This window comes from Mucor mucedo (assembly GCF_025094135.1).
Source record: "Mucor mucedo strain NRRL 3635 chromosome Unknown EV154scaffold_69, whole genome shotgun sequence".
Taxonomy (NCBI): Eukaryota; Fungi; Mucoromycota; class Mucoromycetes; order Mucorales; family Mucoraceae; genus Mucor; species Mucor mucedo.
In genome coordinates this window covers 97,255-122,316 of record NW_026252353.1, presented here as the reverse complement: position 1 = coordinate 122,316, position 25,062 = coordinate 97,255, and the positions used below count along the sequence as shown (strand labels likewise).

The 25,062-nt window shown below is 38.0% G+C and overlaps 10 protein-coding genes across 10 annotated transcripts; 4 read left to right on the top strand and 6 right to left on the bottom strand.

Moving 5' to 3' along the window:
• Window positions 1–314: 314 nt before the first annotated feature.
• Window positions 315–1,809, bottom strand: EV154DRAFT_514486 (squalene epoxidase-domain-containing protein). The gene is made up of 2 exons (XM_051602135.1): window positions 1,608–1,809; window positions 315–1,548 (listed from the first exon to the last, which is right to left on the bottom strand). The coding sequence occupies exons 1-2, from the start codon at window positions 1,786–1,788 to the stop codon at window positions 383–385; spliced, it is 1,347 nt and encodes a 448-aa protein (XP_051455928.1). The 5' UTR covers window positions 1,789–1,809; the 3' UTR covers window positions 315–382.
• Window positions 1,810–3,630: 1,821 nt separating this feature from the next.
• EV154DRAFT_514483 (uncharacterized protein) lies at window positions 3,631–5,489 on the top strand. Its single transcript, XM_051602134.1, has 5 exons — window positions 3,631–3,896; window positions 3,959–4,235; window positions 4,311–4,406; window positions 4,466–4,667; window positions 4,722–5,489. The coding sequence occupies exons 1-5, from the start codon at window positions 3,663–3,665 to the stop codon at window positions 5,473–5,475; spliced, it is 1,563 nt and encodes a 520-aa protein (XP_051455927.1). The 5' UTR covers window positions 3,631–3,662; the 3' UTR covers window positions 5,476–5,489.
• Window positions 5,490–7,372, bottom strand: EV154DRAFT_514481 (Alpha/Beta hydrolase protein). Its single transcript, XM_051602133.1, has 6 exons — window positions 7,262–7,372; window positions 7,097–7,201; window positions 6,949–7,038; window positions 6,425–6,872; window positions 5,966–6,367; window positions 5,490–5,891 (listed from the first exon to the last, which is right to left on the bottom strand). Exons 1-6 carry the CDS (start codon window positions 7,315–7,317, stop codon window positions 5,502–5,504), a joined length of 1,491 nt encoding a protein of 496 aa, XP_051455926.1. The 5' UTR covers window positions 7,318–7,372; the 3' UTR covers window positions 5,490–5,501.
• On the bottom strand, window positions 7,373–10,756 carry EV154DRAFT_514478 (uncharacterized protein). The gene is made up of 9 exons (XM_051602132.1): window positions 10,654–10,756; window positions 10,462–10,597; window positions 10,275–10,397; window positions 10,062–10,212; window positions 8,997–10,006; window positions 8,815–8,944; window positions 8,456–8,754; window positions 8,291–8,394; window positions 7,373–8,234 (listed from the first exon to the last, which is right to left on the bottom strand). The coding sequence occupies exons 1-9, from the start codon at window positions 10,717–10,719 to the stop codon at window positions 7,428–7,430; spliced, it is 2,826 nt and encodes a 941-aa protein (XP_051455925.1). The 5' UTR covers window positions 10,720–10,756; the 3' UTR covers window positions 7,373–7,427.
• Window positions 10,757–11,281: 525 nt separating this feature from the next.
• EV154DRAFT_423707 (uncharacterized protein) lies at window positions 11,282–11,591 on the top strand (the record flags this gene model as incomplete). Its single annotated transcript, XM_051596150.1, has 2 exons — window positions 11,282–11,405; window positions 11,461–11,591. Coding segments are annotated over 2 exons (255 nt in total), but the record flags the coding sequence as incomplete, so codon positions are not given.
• A 1,062-nt stretch (window positions 11,592–12,653) lies between these two features.
• Window positions 12,654–13,614, top strand: EV154DRAFT_538837 (chromatin assembly factor 1 subunit A-domain-containing protein; the record flags this gene model as incomplete). Its single annotated transcript, XM_051604307.1, has 4 exons — window positions 12,654–13,080; window positions 13,141–13,295; window positions 13,361–13,504; window positions 13,567–13,614. The coding sequence occupies 4 exons, from the start codon at window positions 12,654–12,656 to the stop codon at window positions 13,612–13,614; spliced, it is 774 nt and encodes a 257-aa protein (XP_051455923.1).
• Window positions 13,615–13,625: 11 nt separating this feature from the next.
• Window positions 13,626–18,232, bottom strand: EV154DRAFT_514475 (NUC185 domain-containing protein). The gene is made up of 14 exons (XM_051602131.1): window positions 18,188–18,232; window positions 18,074–18,129; window positions 17,903–18,012; window positions 17,520–17,842; window positions 17,417–17,464; window positions 17,197–17,361; window positions 16,961–17,136; window positions 16,419–16,906; window positions 16,220–16,351; window positions 16,000–16,162; window positions 14,558–15,943; window positions 14,011–14,484; window positions 13,760–13,948; window positions 13,626–13,694 (listed from the first exon to the last, which is right to left on the bottom strand). Exons 1-14 carry the CDS (start codon window positions 18,198–18,200, stop codon window positions 13,686–13,688), a joined length of 3,732 nt encoding a protein of 1,243 aa, XP_051455922.1. The 5' UTR covers window positions 18,201–18,232; the 3' UTR covers window positions 13,626–13,685.
• Window positions 18,233–18,467: 235 nt separating this feature from the next.
• EV154DRAFT_483092 (uncharacterized protein) lies at window positions 18,468–19,298 on the top strand (the record flags this gene model as incomplete). The annotated part of the gene is made up of 3 exons (XM_051598554.1): window positions 18,468–18,488; window positions 18,681–18,943; window positions 18,965–19,298. 3 exons carry the CDS (start codon window positions 18,468–18,470, stop codon window positions 19,296–19,298), a joined length of 618 nt encoding a protein of 205 aa, XP_051455921.1.
• A 3,920-nt stretch (window positions 19,299–23,218) lies between these two features.
• EV154DRAFT_514461 (uncharacterized protein) lies at window positions 23,219–24,187 on the bottom strand. Its single transcript, XM_051602130.1, has 2 exons — window positions 24,026–24,187; window positions 23,219–23,953 (listed from the first exon to the last, which is right to left on the bottom strand). Exon 2 carries the CDS (start codon window positions 23,775–23,777, stop codon window positions 23,256–23,258), a length of 522 nt encoding a protein of 173 aa, XP_051455919.1. The 5' UTR covers window positions 23,778–23,953; window positions 24,026–24,187; the 3' UTR covers window positions 23,219–23,255.
• EV154DRAFT_565330 (uncharacterized protein) lies at window positions 23,820–24,053 on the bottom strand (the record flags this gene model as incomplete). The annotated part of the gene is made up of 2 exons (XM_051605895.1): window positions 23,820–23,953; window positions 24,026–24,053. The coding sequence occupies 2 exons, from the start codon at window positions 24,051–24,053 to the stop codon at window positions 23,820–23,822; spliced, it is 162 nt and encodes a 53-aa protein (XP_051455920.1).
• Window positions 24,188–25,062: the final 875 nt, after the last annotated feature.

Here is a 25,062-nt window from a genome sequence, read left to right as displayed (position 1 = left end):
TGGTGATTTATCCGAGCTTGCTGCACACGCTAAGTCTTCTGGTACTGATATTATTGCTTCTATGCCTTATGCCCGGCTTTAGATGGGCACACATCCTAATGCTCCTTCTCAAGTCTTGGATGAAGATATAATTACAGTTGCTGATTCCACTAATAAGAATTCCTCTGTCAGTCTGACAAAATCTTTAAACATTACAATGATGATCTATTTTTTTCAACAAATCCAACCTGTCGTTAAAGCTTTGTCTATTCGATAAAAAATTAGTTGCGAAATAGTTTTCTCGGCAAGCGACGCCTTATTTCTGGATCAACGACATTTTAATTATAAATCACATGTAAAAAAAAAATGGCCTGATTTTATTATAAGGGGGGGGGTATATATGTTAAAGCTTGAACTCGCCCCATAGAAAGGGCAAGATCACAACACAGGCTGTATAAAAAACAGACCATGCTTGAATCAGGTTATGATAGATGGTGCCAGTTTGAAACATGATGTGAATAGAATAGAAAGCCACGCGAAAGAAATGATAAATCAATGATAATGGTGATTGTCGAATGCCTGATAAGAGTTCAATAGGACCATCAATACAATCACCTCCCAGCTTGAAATATTCAAAACAGCCGTTTTGAAGCACCAGCATCTCGGGTGTCTGAGCTGCAAATAGTGCATACAACGACATAGCCAACACATTTATACAGGTTGAGTAACGTTTGCGTTTCCAGTGAAATGCGCCCATAGCTTGCAAAATTAGATCAGAGTCCTCAAAGGATGCAATATTCTCTCTTGACAATAATTCCCGACATGTGATCACATCCCTCAACGCCACTGTCATCCCACCACCTGTCAGCGGTGATCTTACATTTAACGCATCGCCCAAAAGAATAGTGCCGTTACGTTGGTTGATGGTCGGTGGTAAAAAACCTGAAGGCATAGGCCGTAAGCGTTCTGTTTGAAGCGCCTCCATAAATTTGGCTTGCATATCGCTAGGAATTTGAGGACAGATAATTTCTTCCATATACTTTTTAAGCTCGCCAGATTTCGGTAAGTCTCGACCGGGAACATCCACAAGAATACGGGTATCATGTTCACTAATCTGATACATCAAAATGGGTGATGGTTTGGCGATACATACAAAGCCCTTTTGTGGAAATGGTAACTGATAATCGTGAATAATAAAGCCAACAAAATGGGACATTACGTCGGTTTGTATATCAGTGAACTCCTTTCGAAATTTGGAGAAAATCCCGTCCGCAACTAACGTAAGCGGCGCATAAAATTCCTCTTCTTTCTTCCCTTGCATCGTAGCTACCCCTATAACTTTATCATCCTTTTCAATCAGGCGAGATACTGTTCGTTCTTGCACCGTAACGTTAGCAGTACGTGTGGCAGAGGCTCGTAAGCTTTGGATGAAACGACCATGATGAAACGAGACACCACGGTACTGCTTACCACTGGCTGGGTTATCTGTATAAGGAAGCTCAACGTATTGTCCATTTCGGTAGACACCATAGCCGAAACAGTTCACAGCATTAATGTTCTCGGTGCAATCTATTATTATTTATTAAGTTGAATATTTATCTTCATTAAACCCACTTTTTTTTTGTTACCTTTCATGCCTAGTTCTTCTAAAGCTTGCATACCACCTGGTTGCATTAGCTCACCTACAATGCGATCCGGCTCAGACAGGTCACGTTCTAATAAGAGCACTTTACGTCCATCTTCTCCAAATGCCCTTGCAGCGGCACAGCCTACCACACCAGCACCCACAATAATCAAATCATATTCCATCGTACAAAGTTTGATTTAAGCAAAGAAAAAAAGAAAGCTGAAAAAATGTCAAATAGGAAGTACGATTATATATTAAAAAATAAATAAAAAAACAACATGTGATTTTTTTGTAAGTCGGCTTAAGCACAGACACTTTCGTTACTGAGTCTTAATCACGGAGCTGAAGACAGCTCAATGTCACCTGAGTTTGTATCGACCTTAAAATGAAGTATTTGGGGATCGATTTCATAAGATTGAACGATTTTATATAATCTACTTTAAATATTCGTTTAACTTGATTATAAAATAAACTCTTCCTTCTTAATAAACGTACATATAGTAAGCTTGATGTATAAGGGGATGCTTATTGTTTGTCTAATTGCTTCATTATTATGACATAGTTTTAGATGTAACACAGTATGTTTGATTGGCACAGCGACAAAGCCCCGAATAAGGGTTTCTTTTAAATTGCCATACTGAGGAAACAGCGTTACCTTATAAATCCCAAGTTCTTCTTTTCAGTCGGATGAGCTATCAAGAAAGCGAACCGACCTTTCAAATAGTTGCAAAAATTAAATCAGTAACTGATTTAATTTTTTATTTATTTCGATAAACAATTTTATGATAAAGTTCCTATAGCCTCTTCTTTTGCCACTTCAACGAAATCCAACATCCGTGATGAGGAGCTCAGAACCTGTTTTACTCACCTACACCGACTTTTTATAACTGAACCCTTCTCTCAACATACAAAGGAATTTGTATAAGAAGCAACGAGACCCGTCGCTTTCTTTATATCAACATTGACTAACTCAAGTATGGATATTTTTTCAATACAGCTTAAGAAACACGAGTAGATGGATCAGCCTAAATATTGGATTACTTGAAACTGATCGACAAAATTGGCTCTCATGTTTATATTGAAGGCTGCCTCATCTACACAAACACATTTACTTAGAAACTTAATGCCCATTATAAGACCAGACATAACACAGTCATATAGCTTATTCAAGTATTAGGGCTATTCTTATTGATTGGTTGAAGAGTGAATTTTTGATAATCAAACTGTAACCTTGTAAGATAAAATCACCAACTGTTCTCTTTTCAGATTGGATCATTTAAAAGCTTTATTCAAACCAACGACTGCATCGCGTTTAGTTGACTGAGGATTCTATACAAAAAAACTCAAGGAGATGCTGCTTATGCTCTAGCTGAGATTCCTTACGGTTGACCGTGTTGGTGTATTTTTTTTTTCCGGATATTCAATCTTTTGCCCGGTGCGCACGTTAAACCATGCATGGGTAACTTTCAGCAGTTTTATTCTGCTGAAAGAATAGAAAAGTGCTCGAATATGCACTATAATTTGTCTTGTTTTTCTTTATTTCTGTATTTCTACAGCTGTTCTTTCATTTCATGATCTGATTGCTGGAGAACCTCTGATACTGGGTCAACTTTATTAAAGATGCGATGTTGAAAGGATCAAAATATCCCTCCCAATTAATCGCCGTATTTTCTGCTTTAACAGAAACTTAATTGCCCTGTTGCATAGTAGAGCGTACTTGTGTTCATTTATTTGATAGTTGCCAAGAAATAAGGTGTAATTTGGTGACTGAAAAAGCGCAGATTAAAAGAGTCAACCAGGCTGCAGCGGCACTTTTATTCGTCGACATCAACAACCACTTTGTAACACGACCAGAACTGACAAAAAATGCAAGCTTGCCTACAACTTTTAAAAAGAGCTTATTGTCCCCATTGGTAGCACATTCATAATTATGGTGCTACGTTAAACAGAGATAAAAAAATCGAATAAAGGTATTGAGTTATATAGTAAAACACACACACAGAGACGTTTTTTCTTCTTCTTTCTCTCATTCTCTCTCCCTCTCTTTTTTTTTGTTATGGCTAATAATACATATCAAAGAGCTAGTTTGATGCTGCAGAAAGCCAAAGGACCCAAATGGAAACGTGAGCTGGTCTCGGATCATAAATTTGATTTCATGGATGTGGAAGCGTTTCGAGAAACAACGTGTCTTTTATCCATCCGTTACCTCATTTTGCTATGCTCAGTAGTTGTATCCACACTTGTTTATGGTGCTGATTTATGGTCTGCTGGCATTTTGCTAATTTACGATGTAAATTTTTAGAGTTTAATTTCAAAATAATAGGGCTAATATATTTTTATTTTTATAATTAGCACTGGTCACTTTCAACACAGCCAAAAATTCCGTTTTATATCAGTAAATGGATTTATGTCGGCTGTATTGTCATCTCTTTTATGTTATTGGCGTGGGAGATCAGAAAGACTAGAACAGTAATGGAAACTAGAGATATTTCTCTAGCGGTAACGAATCCATTAGCTTATCGAACGTATTCTATCAAGAGTTACAGTCATTTTTGCCTTTTACAGAAAATTAAAAGTTCGACAAAATGGAGTGATGTGATTATTTTTTATGTCTTTTATACCCTAAAAAGTAAAAAAAACATGTATTCTAGTAAAGGGGAGGTCGCATGATTTATATTAAATCGCATTTATCTTTTTATTATAGCTTGGAAGAGAGTCATTATTGCCCAAGGTCCTAGACAAATTATTGCTGGCGTTACCGTCTACGCTTTGCTAAAGTCGGCCTGGACAGCAGAAAATGGTAACAAATATACTATCTGCACTTTCATTCACTCGCCCATATTAAATTCTTTTGGACAGGTTCATTTCAATTTTCTGCTGATTGGGATACATATGGCCAAGATTGGCCCCAACGAGTTGCTTTGTTTCTCATGAGTTTTACCTGTATTTTATGGGTCATCTCTGCTATTCAGATTGTGCTCGCGGTATTCCTATATTTTCCAATTCTTTGCCAAATTCAAGGTAATCTCAAGGAGTACTGCTGCCACAAAATTGACAAGCGGTAAGCTTAGTAAAAGAAGAAGAAAAAAGGAATGTTACTCATATAAATCACAAGTATCGACGAGTTATTAGAAAAACAACGTAAAAAACGCTTGAGAGAACGCGAGAAATACTCTAACAGTATCAGTAGCAAGAAATCAAAGAGCAAATCGCAAAAGAAGAACAATAAACAGCCAATAGACGAAACGATACCTGCGTTACCTACACTTCCTAATGTCGCTCTTTACGCTGGCGAAAAGACTGACGCCTCTTGGCTGTACCAACAACCTCAACAGCAGCATTCGTTCGGTAATTATTATGACAGTCAGCCTATGACACCCTTGGAATCTTCTTACTCTCTGACAAGAAATCCAACCAAATACAGCCCTTATAATGATGCATCGTATCAGTCGCAGATGTATCAACCAGCAGGTGCCTACACACAAGAGTCCACAAATGACTATTATTACTCACAGCAATACCAACAACAATATAGTAATACCATAAACGCTCCTACCGGCACCACCCCGGCCACCACCAGTTATAATAAACCGCATGAATATAACGATGGCATTGATACGTCTGTGTATAACAACAAGGTCATTTATTCCAATGCTATCAACCAGGGTGATTCGACCTACAATAGCAGCGAACAAAAAGAATCGTTTAATAAGGGCCTAAATGATCCGCATTTACCGATGCAAGAGGACATGCATGATGATGCATTCAACAGTAATGCATCACATGCTTACCATAACAACGACAATAATTATACTGAAGCGGTAAAAAAACCAGCAATTCATCCTAGCACATACTCTAATTACATATAAATCACTCCCAATATTGTTTCTTTTATTTATGATAATAAAACGTGTTCTTCTATATCATCATTCTTATGACCTTCCTTTACTTGAGAACTAGAGTGAGGATTGAATTTTTGCAGCAGCTTTAAAACATCAGGATATACAATTTTCTCGATACCCTCTGCCCATAAAAAGTCCAGATGTTCCCATTTTTCGATGGACTTGACGTAGGCTAAAGGCGAAGGCAGGTCTGCTGATAATACATTAAAATCTACAAGCGAATCAGAACGTCCGTAAAATATAGCAATGGGGGTTGTGATCTGAAGTGTAGGGAACCGAGGTGGTATATGATCTTCAACAGAATTAACTGTGTGATAAGGAAGTCGGCTAGGCATTTCATCATACATTTGGAACTGTCCAGTTCGAATGATTTGGAACCAATGCTATTGTTATTTAAAAAAAATATAAATGGTCAGTATATACACATACAAAATTCTGCAAATGTGTTCCTACGTACCACTAGAGACTTAACACTGGTCAGACTGTACAGGTGCTGATAGCTAACGACCTTCTGATCGCTAGTCATGTTGGCTCCCGTCCATCCAAACAGGAATCTAACACTTGCATCAATAACTTTCACAAAGAGAGGAGGGCTAATAATACGTTGCCAGAACAGGGCTAATTTGAGAGGTGTCTTTCTTCCAAACATGAGATATATCACACTGGGTGTTGCTTTGACAAAAGCATCAATTAAGGGGTGCTGTAAACCCTTAGGAGTTGTTGCTGGAGCCATGGCAATAAACAGATTGACTTTGCTGTTTAAATCTGAATTGACTGACAGACCTGCAAATGCCTGAGCAGTACCCTGCGAGAATCCAATGTAAGTTAAATTGGGAGCACCTGTTTCTGCCAAAATATACTAAATAAGGACGTATTAGTCTGGTGATTCAAGGATTTACAATGTGCTTTATATTACATCAACAGTGTCAGGCATATCACGCATTGCAAATTCGTTTAGCGAGAAATTCCAGAATGATTGATGATTGGGACTGATATGAACATGGTACTGAGAATACTTGTTACCACGCGCATTACCAAGCCAAACATCATAACCCTGTTTTGCCAGAATAAACGGTAAATTGCTGTATTCCTCAGTATTGGATACCCAGACCTCAGACGACATCAAAAAGCCATGGTATAGTAAGACCACGGGTTTCCCCTTATATTCACCCTTCTCTCTCGGTCTCTTTTCTTGCATGAACTTGTGCAGGTTATCCACTACTTCGATGCCTTCTTTAAACTGAAATTCTTTATTCCGCTTTACGTTGTCATAATGTTGAGGTTTCACAGATGGAATACGGTGTACGCATAAAAGGTAATCGTCTTGTGTACGTACAATATGCTGTTCGCAATTATAGTTTTTCCTGTTTCCCGTGTTAAGTTCATTCGTATTTTTGTTTGTTTGTTTAAAATATAATAAAATGACAATATATATATTACCAGTGTCTGACCATTCGCTCGAAACCTTCTGCTTTTTCCAGTGGGCTTACATGTGGCTCATTTTCAGCCCGAGATAACCAAGGGAATACACTATAGAGACGGTGTAAACAAGACGTTTCTCGCTTGCTTTTTTAATAGAACAACTTACGAGCCAATGGCAGCATTAATTATTTGAATTAGAAACTTTGGCATAATCATGACAATAATTCTTATGATGCTCTCAAACAGAAAGAAGAGAATAGTGAAGATCAAACTGCACTAGTCAATTAGCATGTTTTATTTAAATCGTGTTGCCATTGTGGTTTGTTTTTACCTTTGGTAATCTCTGAATGTCAAGCGATCTAGAATGGGTATTTTTATTACTGACATGATAGTGAGAGGTAAAGAAACAAAGGTGTAAAAAAGGAAAACGGAATTTTGTAAAGTTTTTATGCGAGGCGGAGATAAAAAAAGAAGGTTTATTTGGCATGTGATAGTGGTTAGATTGGCCAACCGTCATCATCTTCTAATACTTCACCTTCAAACGTATTGAGTACTTTTAGATAGCGAGGGTCATCCATATCGACGTTAAGCCATCTTTGTACGGTCTTTTCCTGAACAAGATTTAGTCTCTGTGTGAGTTCTTCTTCGGTTAGACTACCCCAATTAATGCCTTGTAAAGGATCGACTTCGGGTTCAATCTCATCCGGATCATCATCATCATCGTCAAACGGTACCTCTTTAGTTTTAGTCTCTCCCGTATTCTCAAAATCAATGTCTCCCCATGGATTTTTAACGATAGTAGGTTTATCCCAGCCATCCGTTTCATCCTCTTTGACCTCCAACTTTTGCTGTTTCTCGATAAATTCACGCTGTAATTCCTCCATATACAATTTGTTAATTTCTCGTGCCAAATCATCAGCTGTTATGGGTGTGGGTATTATATCAGGAAGTGGAGTACCAATGCTCCACGTATGCTCAGGATTACTTTCTGATTCATCATCATCTTCATCGTCTGTAGTAGAGTAAATTGTGTTTTCCAACCAGTTTCGATAATCCTCTTTAAAGTTTGGATCCAAATCTACATCATCCACTATGACCGCATTTAAATTATATTCGGGCAGATGTCGCTTTTGTTGTTGCTGTTGCTGTTGTTGTTGTTCATAATTGTTGTTTGTTGTGTTCTTGTTCGGGTAAAACAAGGTGCTATCCGGTCCATACACCTCATCCATCTTGGGTAATATATCAGGCAAGTATCGCTGCCCGTTATACAATCTCGAAATTAGACGAAGGTTGACTTCCTTCATCTTTATTTTTTGTATGTCAGTTCCCCGATTATCATTTGCAGAAAATAAATACGTACCGCACCCTCCTCCATATCACTGTTGCCTTCTGGACTTGAGAGCCAATCATCATTTAGGCTCGTCAAGCAACGAGCATAAATAGCGGAGATTGTCTTCATATTAGCTATCAAAACAATACATTAGTAAGAAATTATATAAAAAAAAATAGCTTCTTGTTTGCTTACATGATCGCCACTTTCTTCCCATGTATGGAATCTGATTCTTAAGATTCTTCAGTACATACAGGTCCATAACAGGATGGCCCACCTTCAATAATCGCTTCAGGATGGCTGATGATTTATATTGTACTAGTAACAATACACGATGTGTCTTTTTTTTTGTCAGCATTTGAAGTATTCTCAGTAAATTGATGGACCAGCACAAATTTCGTTCGTTTGTATAAGTTTCTTCTTCTTCTTCATCTTCCACATCCTCGAATATGTTTGTGATATCATTGTTGACGCGTTGAACATATCCAAAGAAACTAGTAAGAAAGAATCAGTAAAAATTTGTCATACAGCCCCTCATATTTACATTTGTTTACCTTTGACTATCGTCATCAGTTCTTTTTGACGCTAATAAGGCGACTTCTTGCAGTCCAAGTAGTTTTAAAATCAGCAACATACAGCCCGAATCGATCAGTATTTGCGATAAATATTCAAACTTTAACACATCTATAAAAATATTAAAATATGTGTTGGCACATTCTAAAATCAGTCTACCTACGAGACGTCTTGAACCATTTCAAGAGCAATAGCAAGATACCCGAAACAGCTTTCGAGATGGTTTCTCTGTTACGGGTAATATTGATATCTTCCAGAATTTCCGCTTCTTTATCCTTGCCGATCGAAACTGTGGATAGCAAGAGTTTGAGCAGAACCACAACAATACTTTGAAAGTTGGGTACGATAGAGGTATACAATTGTTCGATTCGATTCATCTTTTGACGTTTGTCACCTTCAAGTTGATCGTATATCAAAGCCTTCCACTCATCCGTAAACTCAGCGTCCTTTTTTGACCATTTTTGCCATCGATGAATGGCATTCTCTCGTTCGTGAATAATTTGATAGTTAGCTACGGAAATATACAAATGTTCCATCCATACAGAGCTTGCCTCCACAAGACTTTTAGGTGACATTTCATTACTACCTGCTGTGAACGGCAAGACATTGGTCACTTCCACTGGTCTTGTTTTGTTCATCACGGTATGTGGCGCAGGTTGGTTTTTAGAGGGAAATAAAGTCTGGTAAGGCAAATCAATGTGTTTGGAGGCCTTGTAAATTCCCATAGCTTTGGATAACTGGGTCGACGCAGTAACGGTCAAAGGATTGGCAATTTTCTTTGGTGGTGTGGTGGGTGTAAAAGAAGGGTATCGCTCACAAGATTGGTGATAAAATGTGTATAGATCTTCAGGAGTACATTTGACGGTAGATGCCTTATCAGTGATAATAGGTAAATCGCAAACAGTTCGAATATCGGATTTTATATCTGCATAAGAGCCATTTAATTCACCCAGAGTAATTGATAGTATCTTGAAAAGGGTTGACATTAACTTTTTTAAGGGAAATGTCTTTGTAAAGTGCTCTTTTAATCTGACGACTAAATCGAAAAGAAACTCGGGTAATTGGTATTCTTCTAATGATCTGTCTTTGTTGAACTCGAATATCATAAACAAGATGGTGAGGTAAATATCAATCTCTTTGCAATACGCTTCCACTAGATCTGTTTGACACGTACTGCGAAAAGAAGGGTTAAAGGCAAAATAAAAGGTATACAAGATGAAGATATTACATGGATAGTTTCTCTAGCTGATTGCATCCATAGTCCAAGGTCTTTTTTAATGTACTTATAATATCAGCATCATATAATAGTCGGTTGTTTTCTTCCATACTTGTAATATGATTTGATTTCCGTTGTTCGCCCATGAATTCACCGTAGCTTCCTGATTAACATTTGAAAGACACTGGTTAATACAGGTTTCATTGTTATAGTACTATGACATACCTAAAGAGATATACACGAGAGATTTCGCAGCAAAAATGCGCTTATCTTCTTCTAAAAGGTCGAGGTAGTCTGTTGCTTGTTGTATTATGCTCTTTTTTTCTTGTAAAGTACTTTCCTTCCAAGCTATTAATGGGGGGTCATTAGTCAGTTTTAAGAAGTGTTCACTATAATGTTTTTTTTTATTTACAAGGAAAAGTTTCGTTATACTCTTCTTCATACTGTTTAAGATCTATTCTGACCTCAGAGTAGGATACGAATTCGTTGATCTCGGATTCTAAGGTTTCTGACTTATAATAGTCATACTTGGTATGATGTTGTGGTTTCTAAGGAAAGTTAAGTTTAATAAAAAATAAGATGGACAAGATATTATTATTTTTACGTTATTCTTTGCTTGTAGCAATTGCTTGATTTGCTCTGGTTCCACTGATGGTCGTTCTTCGCTCATTGTTTAAAGTAAAAAAACTAAAGAGAGAGAGTTGACCGTGTGTCAAAGTGGAGCCTACCTCCTGTGACCGTATTTTTCCAAACACGGGGATTTGGATAACGCGCTTTTTACAAAACCAACCCCAAATTCGAGTTTTTTTTTTCTTTCTTGAACGCGGCAACACAAAAATAGATGAATCTGGATACAGAAATGGGAAACATGGAGATTGCTCCTATACAATTCATATCAGCAAAGATGGAAACTTGTAAATGAACAGAGAACATATTTTTGTTACCCTTAAAGGGATCGATTCGTTGACGTTTTTTCTCTCTCTTTGTTGTCTTTCTAGTGCAAGTGCCTGATAATACCTTTGTGTGTAATTACTTGAAGGATGGCAAATTATTTTTTAATGAACCCAAATTAAGAGCAGAAAGTCATCTCGCAGTCGCAGAAAGTAAGCTTCAGTTCCTCTAAGCATGTTGATTGACAATCTAAACAATTTTTTTTTTTTGATGTAGAAATAATATATTATAGAAAACACAGAGCAAAGTTAGAGGCAGGCGGTAACTTGACACAGCAGTCGGTGGAAGTACCTCCCGAATTTTTGGACTTGATAGCAGCTTTGGTTCAAGACAGCGAAGAACCCTTCACCACCCTTTCCACACGCATTGACGATTTATTATCTCCATTTTTGAGAAGTGAAGCCGGTAATATCCGCTTCATTTGATCTTAACCCATGTTATTTATATCTTCTTTAAATAGACGCTCATAAATTCGAATATGCCATTGAAAAAGCTATAAAAAAAGTCGCTCAAAAAGTCAATTATGGATTAACAGAAGAGGTTTATGCAAAAATAGAACACACTGCACCAAAAATTCCTTGGGTTAGCTAAAAACAAAATGTTTGATATTTATCTCTCTCCCTCTCTCTCTGATACCCTTACTCTTTAATTAGCATTTGTATATCGGTAGATGGGAAGTCAAAGATATAAATATGTTTCCACCGGATATGCAGCAAGTCGTCATCTTACGAAGACAAAACCGAAAATATGTAATAATTATCATTTGTATCATTAAATTACTTCAAACTAAAATGTTTTTACAATTTCTAGATGACAGACGTATTCACCACATTTATTCAAAGTTTGCCGCCAGCAGAACGATCCACGATTGTAAATACGAAACACCGCAAAAACCCTTCAACACACAAAGATGTAAAACTTTATACGTGAGATACTTTTTTTTAGATACTAAGTTCTTCTTTTACTTAGCCCGAGGAGACACGATATAGACAACAGGCAGATTCTGAGGAAGAAAAACGTAAAAAAAGGGAAGAAGAGAAAAAGAAAAACGAGGAAAAGAAAATACTTGATGAAAAGAAAGCACTTGAGGATGAAAAGAGAAGACAACGCGAGGAAGAAAAGAGGAAACAACGTGAGGAGGAAAAGAGAGTCAAGGATGAAGAGAAACGGGTGCGCGAAGAAGAAAAGAAAAAGCGCGAGGGAGAGAAAAAGAAAAAGGAACAGGTAAAAAATAGAAATATGTATATTTGTTAGAAACAACGATTAAAACTCTCTTCTCAGTCTCAATTGCGTCTCACTTCATTATTTGCAAAGACAACCGTGGTGGAAACTGCACCCTATGTTGAGAAATTACTCGAACCTGTCAACCCTACCTTATTCCCCGCATTTTATATCAAAGATAATGTCACCATAGTCGATAAACATCATTGCGCTCTTCCACCTAGTACAGAATCCGATTACATCCAATTCAAAAACTCTATCGATCAATCCAAATCCGTACCTAAATCTACTGCCAAACGTAATTTCGTAGATCAGCTCTCTCCCGATACTAGACAAAGACGTGGTCTTTCCACTCATTTAGACATACGCACTCTGTTATTACCGGGTTCTGCAGATATCTTACGCGTACCTAATGTACGACAAATCTTGCGCATGAAATTACTGCACTTCTCCGAAAATGTTAGACCCGCATATTATGGTACCTTTACCCAAAGAAGTAATCGCGTCTCTGGTAGACGTCCATTTATACACGATGATAAATTAGACTATGACATTGACAGTGAAGCCGAATGGGAGCCTGAGGGCGAAGGCGAGGATATCGTCAGTGGTGATGAGGATGAGGACGATCCCAACGCAGATATGATTGACCCTGAAGATGCTGGATGGCTGGTACCGGAAGGTTATCTATCAGATAATGAAGGTGTGGAGGGTGAAGATGAAGATGATAGAGGCATTGCCAAAGCTTCAACTCTGTCTACCAATAAACGAATTGCTGTCAGAAAAATCGTTCTGGGTCCCTTCTTTGAAGGCAACGACCATGATGATCTTTTAAAGCCATTTGAAACAAACTTTTTTGTTGGTAAGCCACTTTCATTCTGTGTAAAATATTTAAACTAATGGATTTCATAAAAAAAAAAAGACACGTCTGAAGAAGGTTATAACCCATTTTATAAAGAACCTGTCGCTAGAGCACCGACTATTACCCCTTCCACAGTGGCACCAACAACAGCCAACAATACTACACAAGTTAAAACAACACATTTTACAGACGAAAGAACCAACGCGCTGATAAACGTAAGTCTACCGTGAAACATCCGAAGATTTTTTATCCTAATGAACAAAAAAAAAAAAAATTATAGGTCATCAATGAGAAATCGTTGGATTCTATCCCAAGTCTAATCACAGAAGCCAAATCCAATCATCTGCTAAAAGATGTATCCAAGAGACAATTAGAAGCAAAGATCAAAAATATCGCTGTTAAGGAAAAGCGTGGATCCGACACAGTAAATATGCGACATGTACTTTTTATCCGCGATACATTGAAACTAACAATTTTTTATTATAGAAACCCACTTGGTATTTGAAGGCACCAACATCTCAAAATGAAAGTTAGCACTATAAATATCTAATAAAAAAAATTTTACATGCTACAACATTATTCAAAAAGTTTATTTTGTTTACTTTTTAAAAATACTGTTTAACAAAAAACGTGTTAGTAAGAAAGGAAATATTCACAGGAATAATAATAAAAAACTTACTAAACTTGCTGCAAACACAATATCACGTTTGATATCTTGCTCAGCTTGCTCCATCTTCTTATAGAGGTTGGTATCGCCCACCATACGTGCAGCACCCATCACCTCTCTACAAGTCTCGTCCAATCGACTAATACAGCGAACAATCGAACCTTCCAATACATCCGTCAAATCTGTAATATGCTTGAAAGGCTAGCAAGAAAAAAAACATGTCAGGTATATTTAAAAATGCGTTCAATTATCATACCACTTACCAAACCTCTTGCCCATTCATACACAACTTCAACCAAACCAAAACGAAGATTATTGGCATAATCCTCAACAGAGATCGCAAGCCCACAATCCACTTGAAGCTGAGCAATCTTACGAGCGTACGTCAAAACTACTTCCTTACCTTTCGTGAGTTTAGGGGTTAATCTGGGCTCACTGGCGTTACGTTCCTGAAAGACAAAGCAAGAGAGAATCGCCACTACTTCTGCAGGTTCATAATCCGCAAAGACGTTATCCAATACCAATTCGGTTAATAGTAATTCGTCGGCCGAATTGATCTCGCAAGCAACACGTCCCTTTAATTGAACAGTGCCCTGATCATCAATATAATTCAATAAGCGCAATACTTCAATACGTTGATGGTAATCAGGAAGTAATTCGAGGTTTTGATCTGAAATTGTCATATTCAACATATCGATTTGGCTGGATAAACGTTTATGTGCATGAATCAATCCATACTACAAAATAAAAAGGAGTTCAATAAAAACCATTTGAAGACAAAAAAAAGCACACGTTTAGCTTATACTTTACATGCTCATCCAGTTCAGGACATTTTGTACATTGGAACTCTGTGCGAAGTCGTCTTGTCAAACCGTTTTTGGATCGTAACATTTCTTGGAACTCCATATCCTTAATCTTGCTCCAATCGTACTCCATTAAACCACCACGTTTGGCATCCAAACCAAACGATTCAAGTTCTTGCCCAATACGCACCGTCTCAAGCGAATCTGTACCTGCCATAACTGCATCCACATCGGCTTTGATGGCCAAACGAGTAACAAACAAAATATCAGGGGCTCCTACTGTCACAATCTCGGTCTTTCCTTGACCATCCTCAGGAGTGCAGATCGTCGTGATGGGTAAAGGCGCAGTTTCATCCAAATTCAACGAATTACTAATATCCAAATTCTTGGGTAAAAGCACCAAGCAGTAGAAGGATCGATGTTGTGAGTTAGTAGTGCTGACGGGCAAAGGTTTCAAGATAACAGCAGGTGCATTTCTATACACGTTGGTATTGATGATCACAAGACGTCCTGTGCTTAAAGCACGATTACCTGCGGGTGTCATGGTAATAAATTGGGTCATCATCAAACGGTTCAGATGAACTACTTCACCACAGATATCGTAAAACTTTTCAAGATCAGGTTCACAAATAGCACAGTCCAATTGACGAAGTGCACTACGTTTTTGTTCGTTCTCATCCACTAATCGCTTAGTATCGGGTAATAACTTTTGTGTGCTGTTTTCGGAGAAACTACGCTTGATCATTTCTTCGACTTTGAGGGCTTCTACACGAAGCAGGTTCAAAATCATGTTGTATGTCAACCTGAACTGGGACTCTAATTTGGTGGGTTTACCCAACAACATGGTGGACAAACATGGCACTTCGGGAGGCTCATCACCACCAGTGGCAATGATGACCACACCAGTGCTATCCAATCCACGACGACCTGCACGACCTGACATTTGCGTATACTCACCAGGCAAAAGATCTCTGAAACTACGACCGTCATGTTTACGAATACCTGAGAACACAACGCATCTGGCAGGCATGTTCACACCCATGGCAAATGTTTCTGTAGCAAAGAGCACCTTGACAAGACCTCTTGCGAACAAAATCTCGACAATTTCCTTAATGATGGGTAAAAGACCACCGTGATGTACAGCAATACCACGTGATAACAAGTCTCTCATACGCAAGATTTGAGGTAATTGCTTGTCTGATCCACGAAGTCGGACTAAACTACGTTCTATAAACACATGTATTTCACTTTTTTCTAAACTGCTACATAGATCTGTTTTGGATAAGCCTGTGGCGTATTCTTCACATCGACGTTTGGAGAATGTGAAGATAACAACAGGTAACAAACTTTTGGTTTTAAGCATACCAATAAGATGAACAAACAAATTACGATCCTTTATAAAAACCGTGGTTAAATAAAAAGACGTATATCAGTCATGATGGAACTTACAGTTTGCATGCCGGATTGATAGCTTCGGGTGACGGTGCGTCCACCGCCACGAGCCACAGCTCCTCCGCGGCCTCCTCGACCTCCTCGAGCGTTACTAGTGTTTCCAGTCGATTTATCGACTTGTTCTTTACGCTTCAACATGGCGTCCTTGGCTTTATTATACCTATCCAAATTAAATTAATATCAATGTATCCCATTATCCAGGGTATGGCTTATTTACCCAATCGTGTTCAACTTGTTTTCGTTAGCGCCGACAATCTTGTAAATTTCCTTGTTGGCATAAATGTAATGTTCCAGTGGGACAGGTCTCTTCAATGTACTAATCACATAAATATCCTTCTTTTTGGTACGGCTTTTTTTTTATATGAAAAACAAAGACATTAGTATTGTGTACATGCTGCAAAATAAAGCGTACTTACCCAACCCAACCAGCAAATTCTTTGGTGTTGGGAACTGTTGCGGACAGTAAGATAATGTTGACATGAGCGGGCAACATGATGATAACTTCCTCCCAAACTACACCTCTTTCCAGATCATTCACATAATGCACTTCATCAAAGATAACAAACTCTACGTCACGGATCAGATCTGCACCTCTGTACAACATACTTCTTAAAATTTCGGTGGTCATGACGAGACAACTTGCTTCCGGTCGAATTTGAACATCACCTGTCAAAATTCCCACATCCTCACCAAACGTGTGTTTGAAATCACGGAATTTTTGGTTACTTAAGGCCTTGATCGGTGAAGTATAAATGGCCTTCGTCATGTGTTTGGTGGCTAAAGCAATAGCATAATCAGCAACCACAGTTTTACCAGCAGATGTATGAGCTGCGATAAATACTGAATCTCCAATTTCTAAATGATATACGGCTTGCTTTTGGAAAACATCAAGCTCGAAAGGAAACTAATACCAACACATTAGTAAACCCACCATACACATTATTTTATATATATTTACCTGTAAGGCCATTTCGGGCACCAAGTCGTAAAAGTTATCAAAGGGCTCATTCACGTTGATTTCATGTGCCCACTCACGTCGCTTCAAAGCTTCATTGGCTGTAGCAAGTTTTTTGGGTACAAGGTCCTTTTGTGGTGGTAATGTTGTAGGTAAAAATGCATCCACTTCTTCTGATTCTATATTTAGATTTGTCAGCTCAACTGTTCATTTTGATGCATAAAAATAAAAAAGGTAACCTTTTGTATCTTGCTCCTTTGTCGAGATATCTTGAACAGTCTCCTCTTGTTTTGTCTTGACATTCAAGAAATCATATGTGTCATCAATAGGTGCCATCATATCCTCGATATTAAACACAGAACTATCTTTCTTGATAATGGACGATTCTTTTTGATTTTCGTCACCTAAAACAATACTCAGCATTTTGATCACAGTCCTTCATTTCTCTTCATACAGTACCTTCAAAAGCTAATCCTCTGTCCAATCCAGGTGCGATCAGAGACAAATCTACGGGGTTTTTTATATTAGGATTTGAGGTTACGTGTTTTTATCGAATTCATACCTTCGAAATTGAAAAAGTCAATATCTGCGTCCAAATCCACATCCTCGGTCAACAGACCCTCGTCGACGATTACCTCAGCTTCTAATCCACCTGGAGCAAAAGGAAATTGAGAAGCAGAACCTCTGACAAAATCTTTGGTGGAACCAAACGCTCTCGAAAAACTTGTTGAATTATTGGAAGCCAGGTTAGGATCGTCACTGATGATTTCTTTGAAACCAATGATATCTCCATCACAGCCCTTACGAGCCACCTCAATGTTGGTACGTGATTTGGATAGTTGAGTATAAGCATTGGTGGTATAATTGGGCAATTCCTCCCAATGTCTATAAATGAAAATGTTTAGACAGAGACGCGATGCTTTAACGATTTCGTTTTTGTTTTACTCTTGACATTTGCTTAACCAGGATGTTGGGAAACTCTTTTTAGGCGTAAGAAATGTATGTTCCAACTCATTCTTGACGTCTTGAATAGAAGGTTTCGTTCGTTGGGGTACCTAATCATCTCTTCAATAATAAGAAAAGGTATTGACATTGCTATTTCAAAACTAAAACTACCTCGTTTTGAGAGCCTCGCAGACGAGAAAATATCTCGTCAAGTTTATCGCTGGTTACTACATGATATAATTGAGTCGCATATTAAAGGTGTGCTTCAAGTTGTTCGAACTTTACATTGATTTTCCATTGTGAAAATAATTATGAAAAACGAAAAAAAAAACAAGAAATAGGTTTTCACCAGGCAATTTAAAAATCGTCAAGATTTTTCATTTGAAATCTGGTCTTATTACTCTGGGAAGACCATAGGAAAAACTCACAGGAAAAACTCTTCCCCCTCTCCCATCTATAGTATTTTTCCCATAATGACGACTTGGGTTATTGAAATTCTTTACTTGCGACAGAAAATCTCGTACTATCATCAGTTCTTTGGGTAGTTTGACTTCCAGTCTCATCAATGTTAAGGTCTACCGTCTCAGTAAAATTGTTATAACGTCCATGATAGCTTTCATAATTAGCATATACATTGGTACATTTATTCTCCAAAAGAGGTTGCTCATAATTCCTAAAGCCTCTCAACTCCATAGGATGCTCTATTTTTGTTTTCCATAAATATGCTTAACAATCAATTAAACAATTTTTTTTTCTAGTACCAGAAGGGCTTATACAGTACAAATTGCCATGCTGCTATAAACCTGGTACGGATCGAATTGGCAAATTCGTGGCTAAGAATCAGTTTACTATCGAGCTGATTACCAACTCACTTCTGAGCGTTCCTACAAGAGCCTACACAAGTGGCGACAGTATGTTTATCGATGATACAGAGTGTGGCATTCTCTGTTTGTCTCGTTCGGCAAATCTTGCCAACTTATACCTTACAGTAGCGGAAATACAGCACACAATGACACGTGAGTTTATGTGCCGAGACGTTCAGTACTGCCTGAATGTGTAAAGGCATTTCCACTTCTTCCTAATCCTACTCAAAAATGAATCCAAACCCCTTGGAAAACTTTTTGAACCTATCCAAAGCAGGTCATATCACCTGGAAACACCTTGCTGCCTTTTCGCCACTAGTTGCTTCATGCTGACCAAAAACAGTGTCGATCCTATTATTGACAATTGTGATAGCAATGAATTGGACCCTTTGGTTGTCTTTGCCCATTTTATGACGTCTGGTCAGCAAAGCAACATCGGCATTGACCGATGGGACAACCTAACTGTCATAAAGTTGTTCTCGGCTGCCATGAAAATGTTCAAAAAGGACAGAGAGGCAGAGAATGCGAATTGAAAGCCTTACAATAACGGTTTATCAAGCAGCTCAAATTAAATTTGAAGAATACATACCACACAATGAGAAACGATTCCTAATCATTATCAGCACTGTTGATATAAAAAAATAGCAATCGCTTTTATCTCGTACCTTACCCGACGATGTTGATGATGTTGACATTGACGATGTTCGAATTAGTTCATAACAGCAAAGTTCTTTTAGTCTATTTCTACCTCCAATAAAGATACACTTTTATCAATTTTTTTTTTTTTTTTGGATGCGACACTCTTTTTTAAATCATACGACACTGCTATTTTTTAATAAAGAGTGATACTTTAATTTTTTTTCTTGCGACATCATTTTGCTAAAGAGTGTAAAATGCGTCCAACTTATGAAGATAGTTTCTCAAGTTTTTAATGCAGATGATTTTACATAACATACAACCTTTCTTTATACATGACCTTTTTTTCTTTTTAATAAATAATAAAGAAGGATTGACAGCCATCCATCGTAAAAAAAATCAAAGAGATCCTGCTATATAAGGAAGGATTAACAGCCATCGTAAAAAAACATTTGGCCAGAAATTTAGTTTACCGAAAATTTGATAAATTACTGTAATATGGGGCATAGTTATTACAGTCAATGCTGGCCTTTGAAATTGTATGTGTAAATATGTAGCCCACAACTTGTTCTTATAAAAAAGCATGAGACTCTCTCAATTGTAATAAAAAAAAGATGGACTACAGTCTTTTATCAAAAAACGTTGCCTGAAGGAAATTAAGTTAGTCAATCCAAGGTCTAAACTTTCTTTGGTCATCGAGTGACAAAAAAAGATGGTTGGGTAACGTGAAGACTCCAATTTCTGTGGCATGAAAAATAGTAGTTTTGTGTAACGTATTTTGTTTTTATGGCTGCGCAAACACATTCACTCACCCAGAGGCAGTCATATCGGTAGTCATGTAGATCATATGGCCCGATTTTTTTGAAACATGTCTGGAAGCGCCCCACCAGAGGTAGTCAAGTCAAACTCATAAAAACTCAGGCAAAAGATGCATTTAAAAAACTGCATCCTTTCCTTCTCTTTCTTCAATTAAAATCTGCTACAAGTTTAGCGGTGTCGGGTCGGGCATATGTTAGCCTTTTTTCTTGTTTTGACGAAGTTAGAAATCAAAGAGCGCTTAAGAATCACCACAGCTCACCTCAATAACAAAATCACCTCCAAGCAATAGAAAAAGGTTTGTGTGTTTTGCTCTGTTATATTTTAGAGACTCTGTGTCTTTTTTACACCTACATATATAGCCTGAATCACTGATAAAATGTGTAACTATTATAAAAGCTAGTGTTTCTTTAGACAATTAAAGACATTTACGTGAACAAGGGATTTAGACTACTGCCATTAACGCGTCTCGTATAGCAGAACAAAAGAAAAGTCGCACCGTGCCTTTACCCTGTTCATATATGTGGCTGAAACATTACAACCCATGCTATGCAATGACTACTTTACCAGCTGTTCATTCTAAAAAGAGTGACTCGATCTCGCTGCTGTCATACAAGAAATCAAGTTTACCCTAAAAAGCAGTATACCACCTCTAGTGTATCTTGTGATTGGACATTAGTATGAATGGCTCGATTCCCAGTCAATTTTTAGACGTCTAATTTTTATGTTGGACAACTATTGAAGCCAGGGAGGTTTTTTTTTTCTAATCAGAGTCAGCAATCAATGCACGTCAAAAATGGCAAGGATTTATATTGACAAATTGGGTTTATGAATTATAACTGGTTGCCAAAAAGGTATAGGGAAGCTTGTATGATCGGTTCATCATGACTGATATACTCAATTTGTTTCATTACAGGACAAAAGCAAGTATTATTCTCTAACTCAAGAGCCCGGTTCAATATACGTAGATGTGCTTGTCTCGTGGAACACATCATATCCTAATATTGCCTTCGTGTTCATATTATTATGGATTGGTAAGACTCTGCATTTAACATGAAGAATTAGCGACGCTCCATATTCACATTATGATTTCTGTAGGTAAAATTTAGAGAGGAACAGGTGTGTGTCATACGCTGAATATATTATCGTGCTCTACAGTGACAAAGGGCTTTTTAGCACATCATTGGTGGAGTTATCAAGTTCCTAAGTAAGGTAGTATAACTGTATGCATTATTGGTGAGGTTACCGTTTGCTACTGGAAGCGCATGTCATGTAGAAGTCTTGATATATTATGGTGGCTTTTGTGTTTAAATTATTATGGACAGGTAATATTGCATATTCTTCTTTTTCTTTATTAATCTTACATTCAATATAGTTCTAGTCATTATACTTCCCGGAAGATAAATCACTTGAATCGAATTCGAAGGATGTAAACGAAAACACTAAAAGTGCACTGTAGAAAGTTATGGCAAATAGTATTCTCTTATTCAAGAGCCCCAAATTGTAAATAAATATGGGTATCCGTCATGGCATGTTCTGTAAAATTGACTTGGTTTTCTTTTAATGATATCTTGGCGTGTAATATATTCAAAAAAAAAAGGGGGAGGGGTGCAGAGAGTACATAATATGATAAGCGGCAAATATATAAAGTGTGTGATTGGCGCTCTCCCCATACCTGGACTGGGCACGCATTTTTTTTTTCTTTTGGTACGGTTTGAAAAAAAACAAAAGTAGTTTATCACCCCGTTTTATAGCGTCATTCATCAGTTGGTGTTTATTTATTTTACAATATTAGAAGCTTTGCTAGGAAAAGGGTACCTCTTACTTCTGCTGATTCTAGTTATTGTCTTGCCAGCTGGAATATCCATGATTACGAGCTCCATTTCGAGACCTAAAAAGAAAAAAGTCAATAAGAGAACAAAATGATCTACTGCATGCCACTTACCCATCATCAGAAATCCCACGGTATATAGCTCGTTTATCTTACAAGGATTTACTTGCACCAATTCTTTTAACATGTGTCGAAGAGTCTTGGGCAATTTAATCATACCATCATCCAAGTATTTGTCATCGATTGCTAGTACGTTGTCTTTACCAATTTCAGAGCAGCCTACTTCATTAATACCTCCTGCCTTAAAAAGAATGTCCACCTTGGCCCCCGGAGCTTTTCTCTCTCTTCTTTCTACAGCTTCCAAGCCTCTCTTCTCATTTCTTCCAAGAGCGGATGCAACGCTTCCGCGTTCTCCAAGATTTGCTTCAATGCCCCCCAGATCTAAAACAAGTATATACAAATAGCCAGACGTGGTGGTGTAAATCTTCTTCTGAAAAGTCGACTAAATTTATAATATTGTTGAATTCAAAAAGTTCAGCAGCATCAGTTGTGGGTCAGCAGCATCAGTTATGGGTCAGCAGCATCAGTTGTGGGTCAGCAGCATCAGTTATGGGTCAGCAGCATCAGTTGTGGGTCAGCAGCATCAGTTATGGGTCAGCAGCATCAGTTGTGGGTCAGCAGCATCAGTTATGGGTCAGCAGCATCAGTTATGGGTCAGCATCATCAGTTATGGGTCAGCAGCATCAGTTATGGGTCAGCAGCATCAGTTGTGGGTCAGCAGCATCAGTTATGGGTCAGCAGCATCAGTTATGGGTCAGCAGCATCAGTTATGGGTCAGCAGCATCAGTTATGGGTCAGCAGCATCAGTTATGGGTCAGCAGCATCAGTTGTGGGTCAGCAGCATCAGTTATGGGTCAGCAGCATCAGTAGTGGGTCAGCAGCATCAGTTATGGGTCAGCAGCATCAGTTGTGGGTCAGCAGCATCAGTTATGGGTCAGCAGCATCAGTTGTGGGTCAGCAGCATCAGTTATGGGTCAGCAGCATCAGTTGTGGGTCAGCAGCATCAGTTGTGGGTCAGCAGCATCAGTTATGGGTCAGCAGCATCAGTTGTGGGTCAGCAGCATCAGTTATGGGTCAGCAGCATCAGTTGTGGGTCAGCATCATCAGTTATGGGTCAGCAGCATCAGTTATGGGTCAGCAGCATCAGTTATGGAACGTTGAATCCAGCGTTGATCATATGGTCCACCAAATCCAAAATTCTTCTTGCTTGCTTCGTTATAATAATCACGAGCAGTTTCAAGCTCTTCTTTATCAAAAGAATCAATATATTCTTCTTGATTTTTTCTGGCTTCTTATTATTGAAATACTTGATTTCTTTACATTCATCCTTTGTGAACTTGCTTAACCAGATTGTGTCGGCAAGATCCAAAATAAAGGAGGCGGAAGGGTGTTCATATTTGGCTGTTTGTACTGCTTCTTTCATTATATCTTCTACGTATCTTCCGGAACAAGCAAGCTTCCATTTGTTTTCATTGTTTAAATCATCATACAACTTTAACACGTTGATTCTTTGTTCTTTAGTTATCAAGTTGTTATGCCTTGAAGAGTTTGTTGTAGAAGATGTTGAAGATTGATTTGCAGAAGACAAAGCAGGAGACTTTCTTGGCACTTTGATTTTATCAGTAATTAAATCTTTCCAGGCATTTCTTTCTCCTGAAGTGATTTCCATACGTAAGTTAAGGTGGGACAAGGTGTTTTTAAAACGCTGTTTCTAATCGCCTTTAAATGAATTCAAATTGTCACCGTTGTAGCTACTGATGATTAAATCTCCTTCCTCTTTTACAAATTTGTCCCAGTCGACAACTTTATCTTCTTTGGCAAGCTTTTGAATACTTGCTGAGACAACTAAATCGCGTTTAAAAAAGAAAGCATTTAGTATCAATAAGAGTATTTCAAAATGAGTTACGCTTTACTTACCCTCTAAATACTTAATATCTCCGGACATAGTAGTAAGAACAAAAATAAGAAGCAGGTGAGAAAATAAAGAAAAGAGAAAAAAGAAAAAAGAAAAAAGAAAAAAGAAAAAGAGGGAGGTTTTATCTTGAAACGTTTTCAATGTCAGTACGCGTCATCAATCCCACGTGAAAAAATAAGTGATGAAATTAATAAATAAGTGACTTTCATCTTTCCCTCCGTACAAAAACTTTAGTTTTGTACGACACAAAAGATATCAAGCAATTATAACAATCTCTACGCCTTCAGAACCAACAAAGACTCCTCAACCTAACTTGATTCGCATTCGATGTTCAAAAACTTACCTCTCACGCTCGAAGGACACCGAGCAAAACTGCCCATTAGGTGCAGATTCTAAGGAATCTACAGCACATCTCACAGAAACCACTGATAGAATAGTCGACTCTGACGCTACTTCTGTAACAACACTTGAACCTGCTCTCTTAACTTGCAAACAAGCAATCAAACGACCTTTTCTTGCTTCTACTATTGTAAAGCTGTTTGGCGACAACATCACCCGCTACAAAAAATCCACTGTAACCAGTAATTCTACCGTTGTTCGACTTATCCCACACCCACACGACCAATACAAAATACAAAACAACACGCTTCCCAGTATTAGCTTGACACCGGCCTATAAAGACGGTGATACCAGCCCTGAACCCCCATCGGACGCTAATCCCACGGACAAGGATGACTCGTCAATGGAGATCAATTTTCAATTTGCTGATACCACCATGGACTTCTTCTCTCAAAGTAGTCTACCCGAGGTACCTATCAGCAACACTTCACCAATTAATGAGACACCTAGGTACCTCAAAAATGGGCCCTCGCTTATGGCGTGGTAACCCAGCCTATGCAACCAACCCGAAGTTTCAAGTTCTACTTTCAACCAAAATCGAGCAAACATTAACTGACACTAATACGAATAATGCACAACTTTTGTGGGAAAAAATCAAAGATGTCACGAAACAATGTATTAAATCTTTTGGTATTAAACA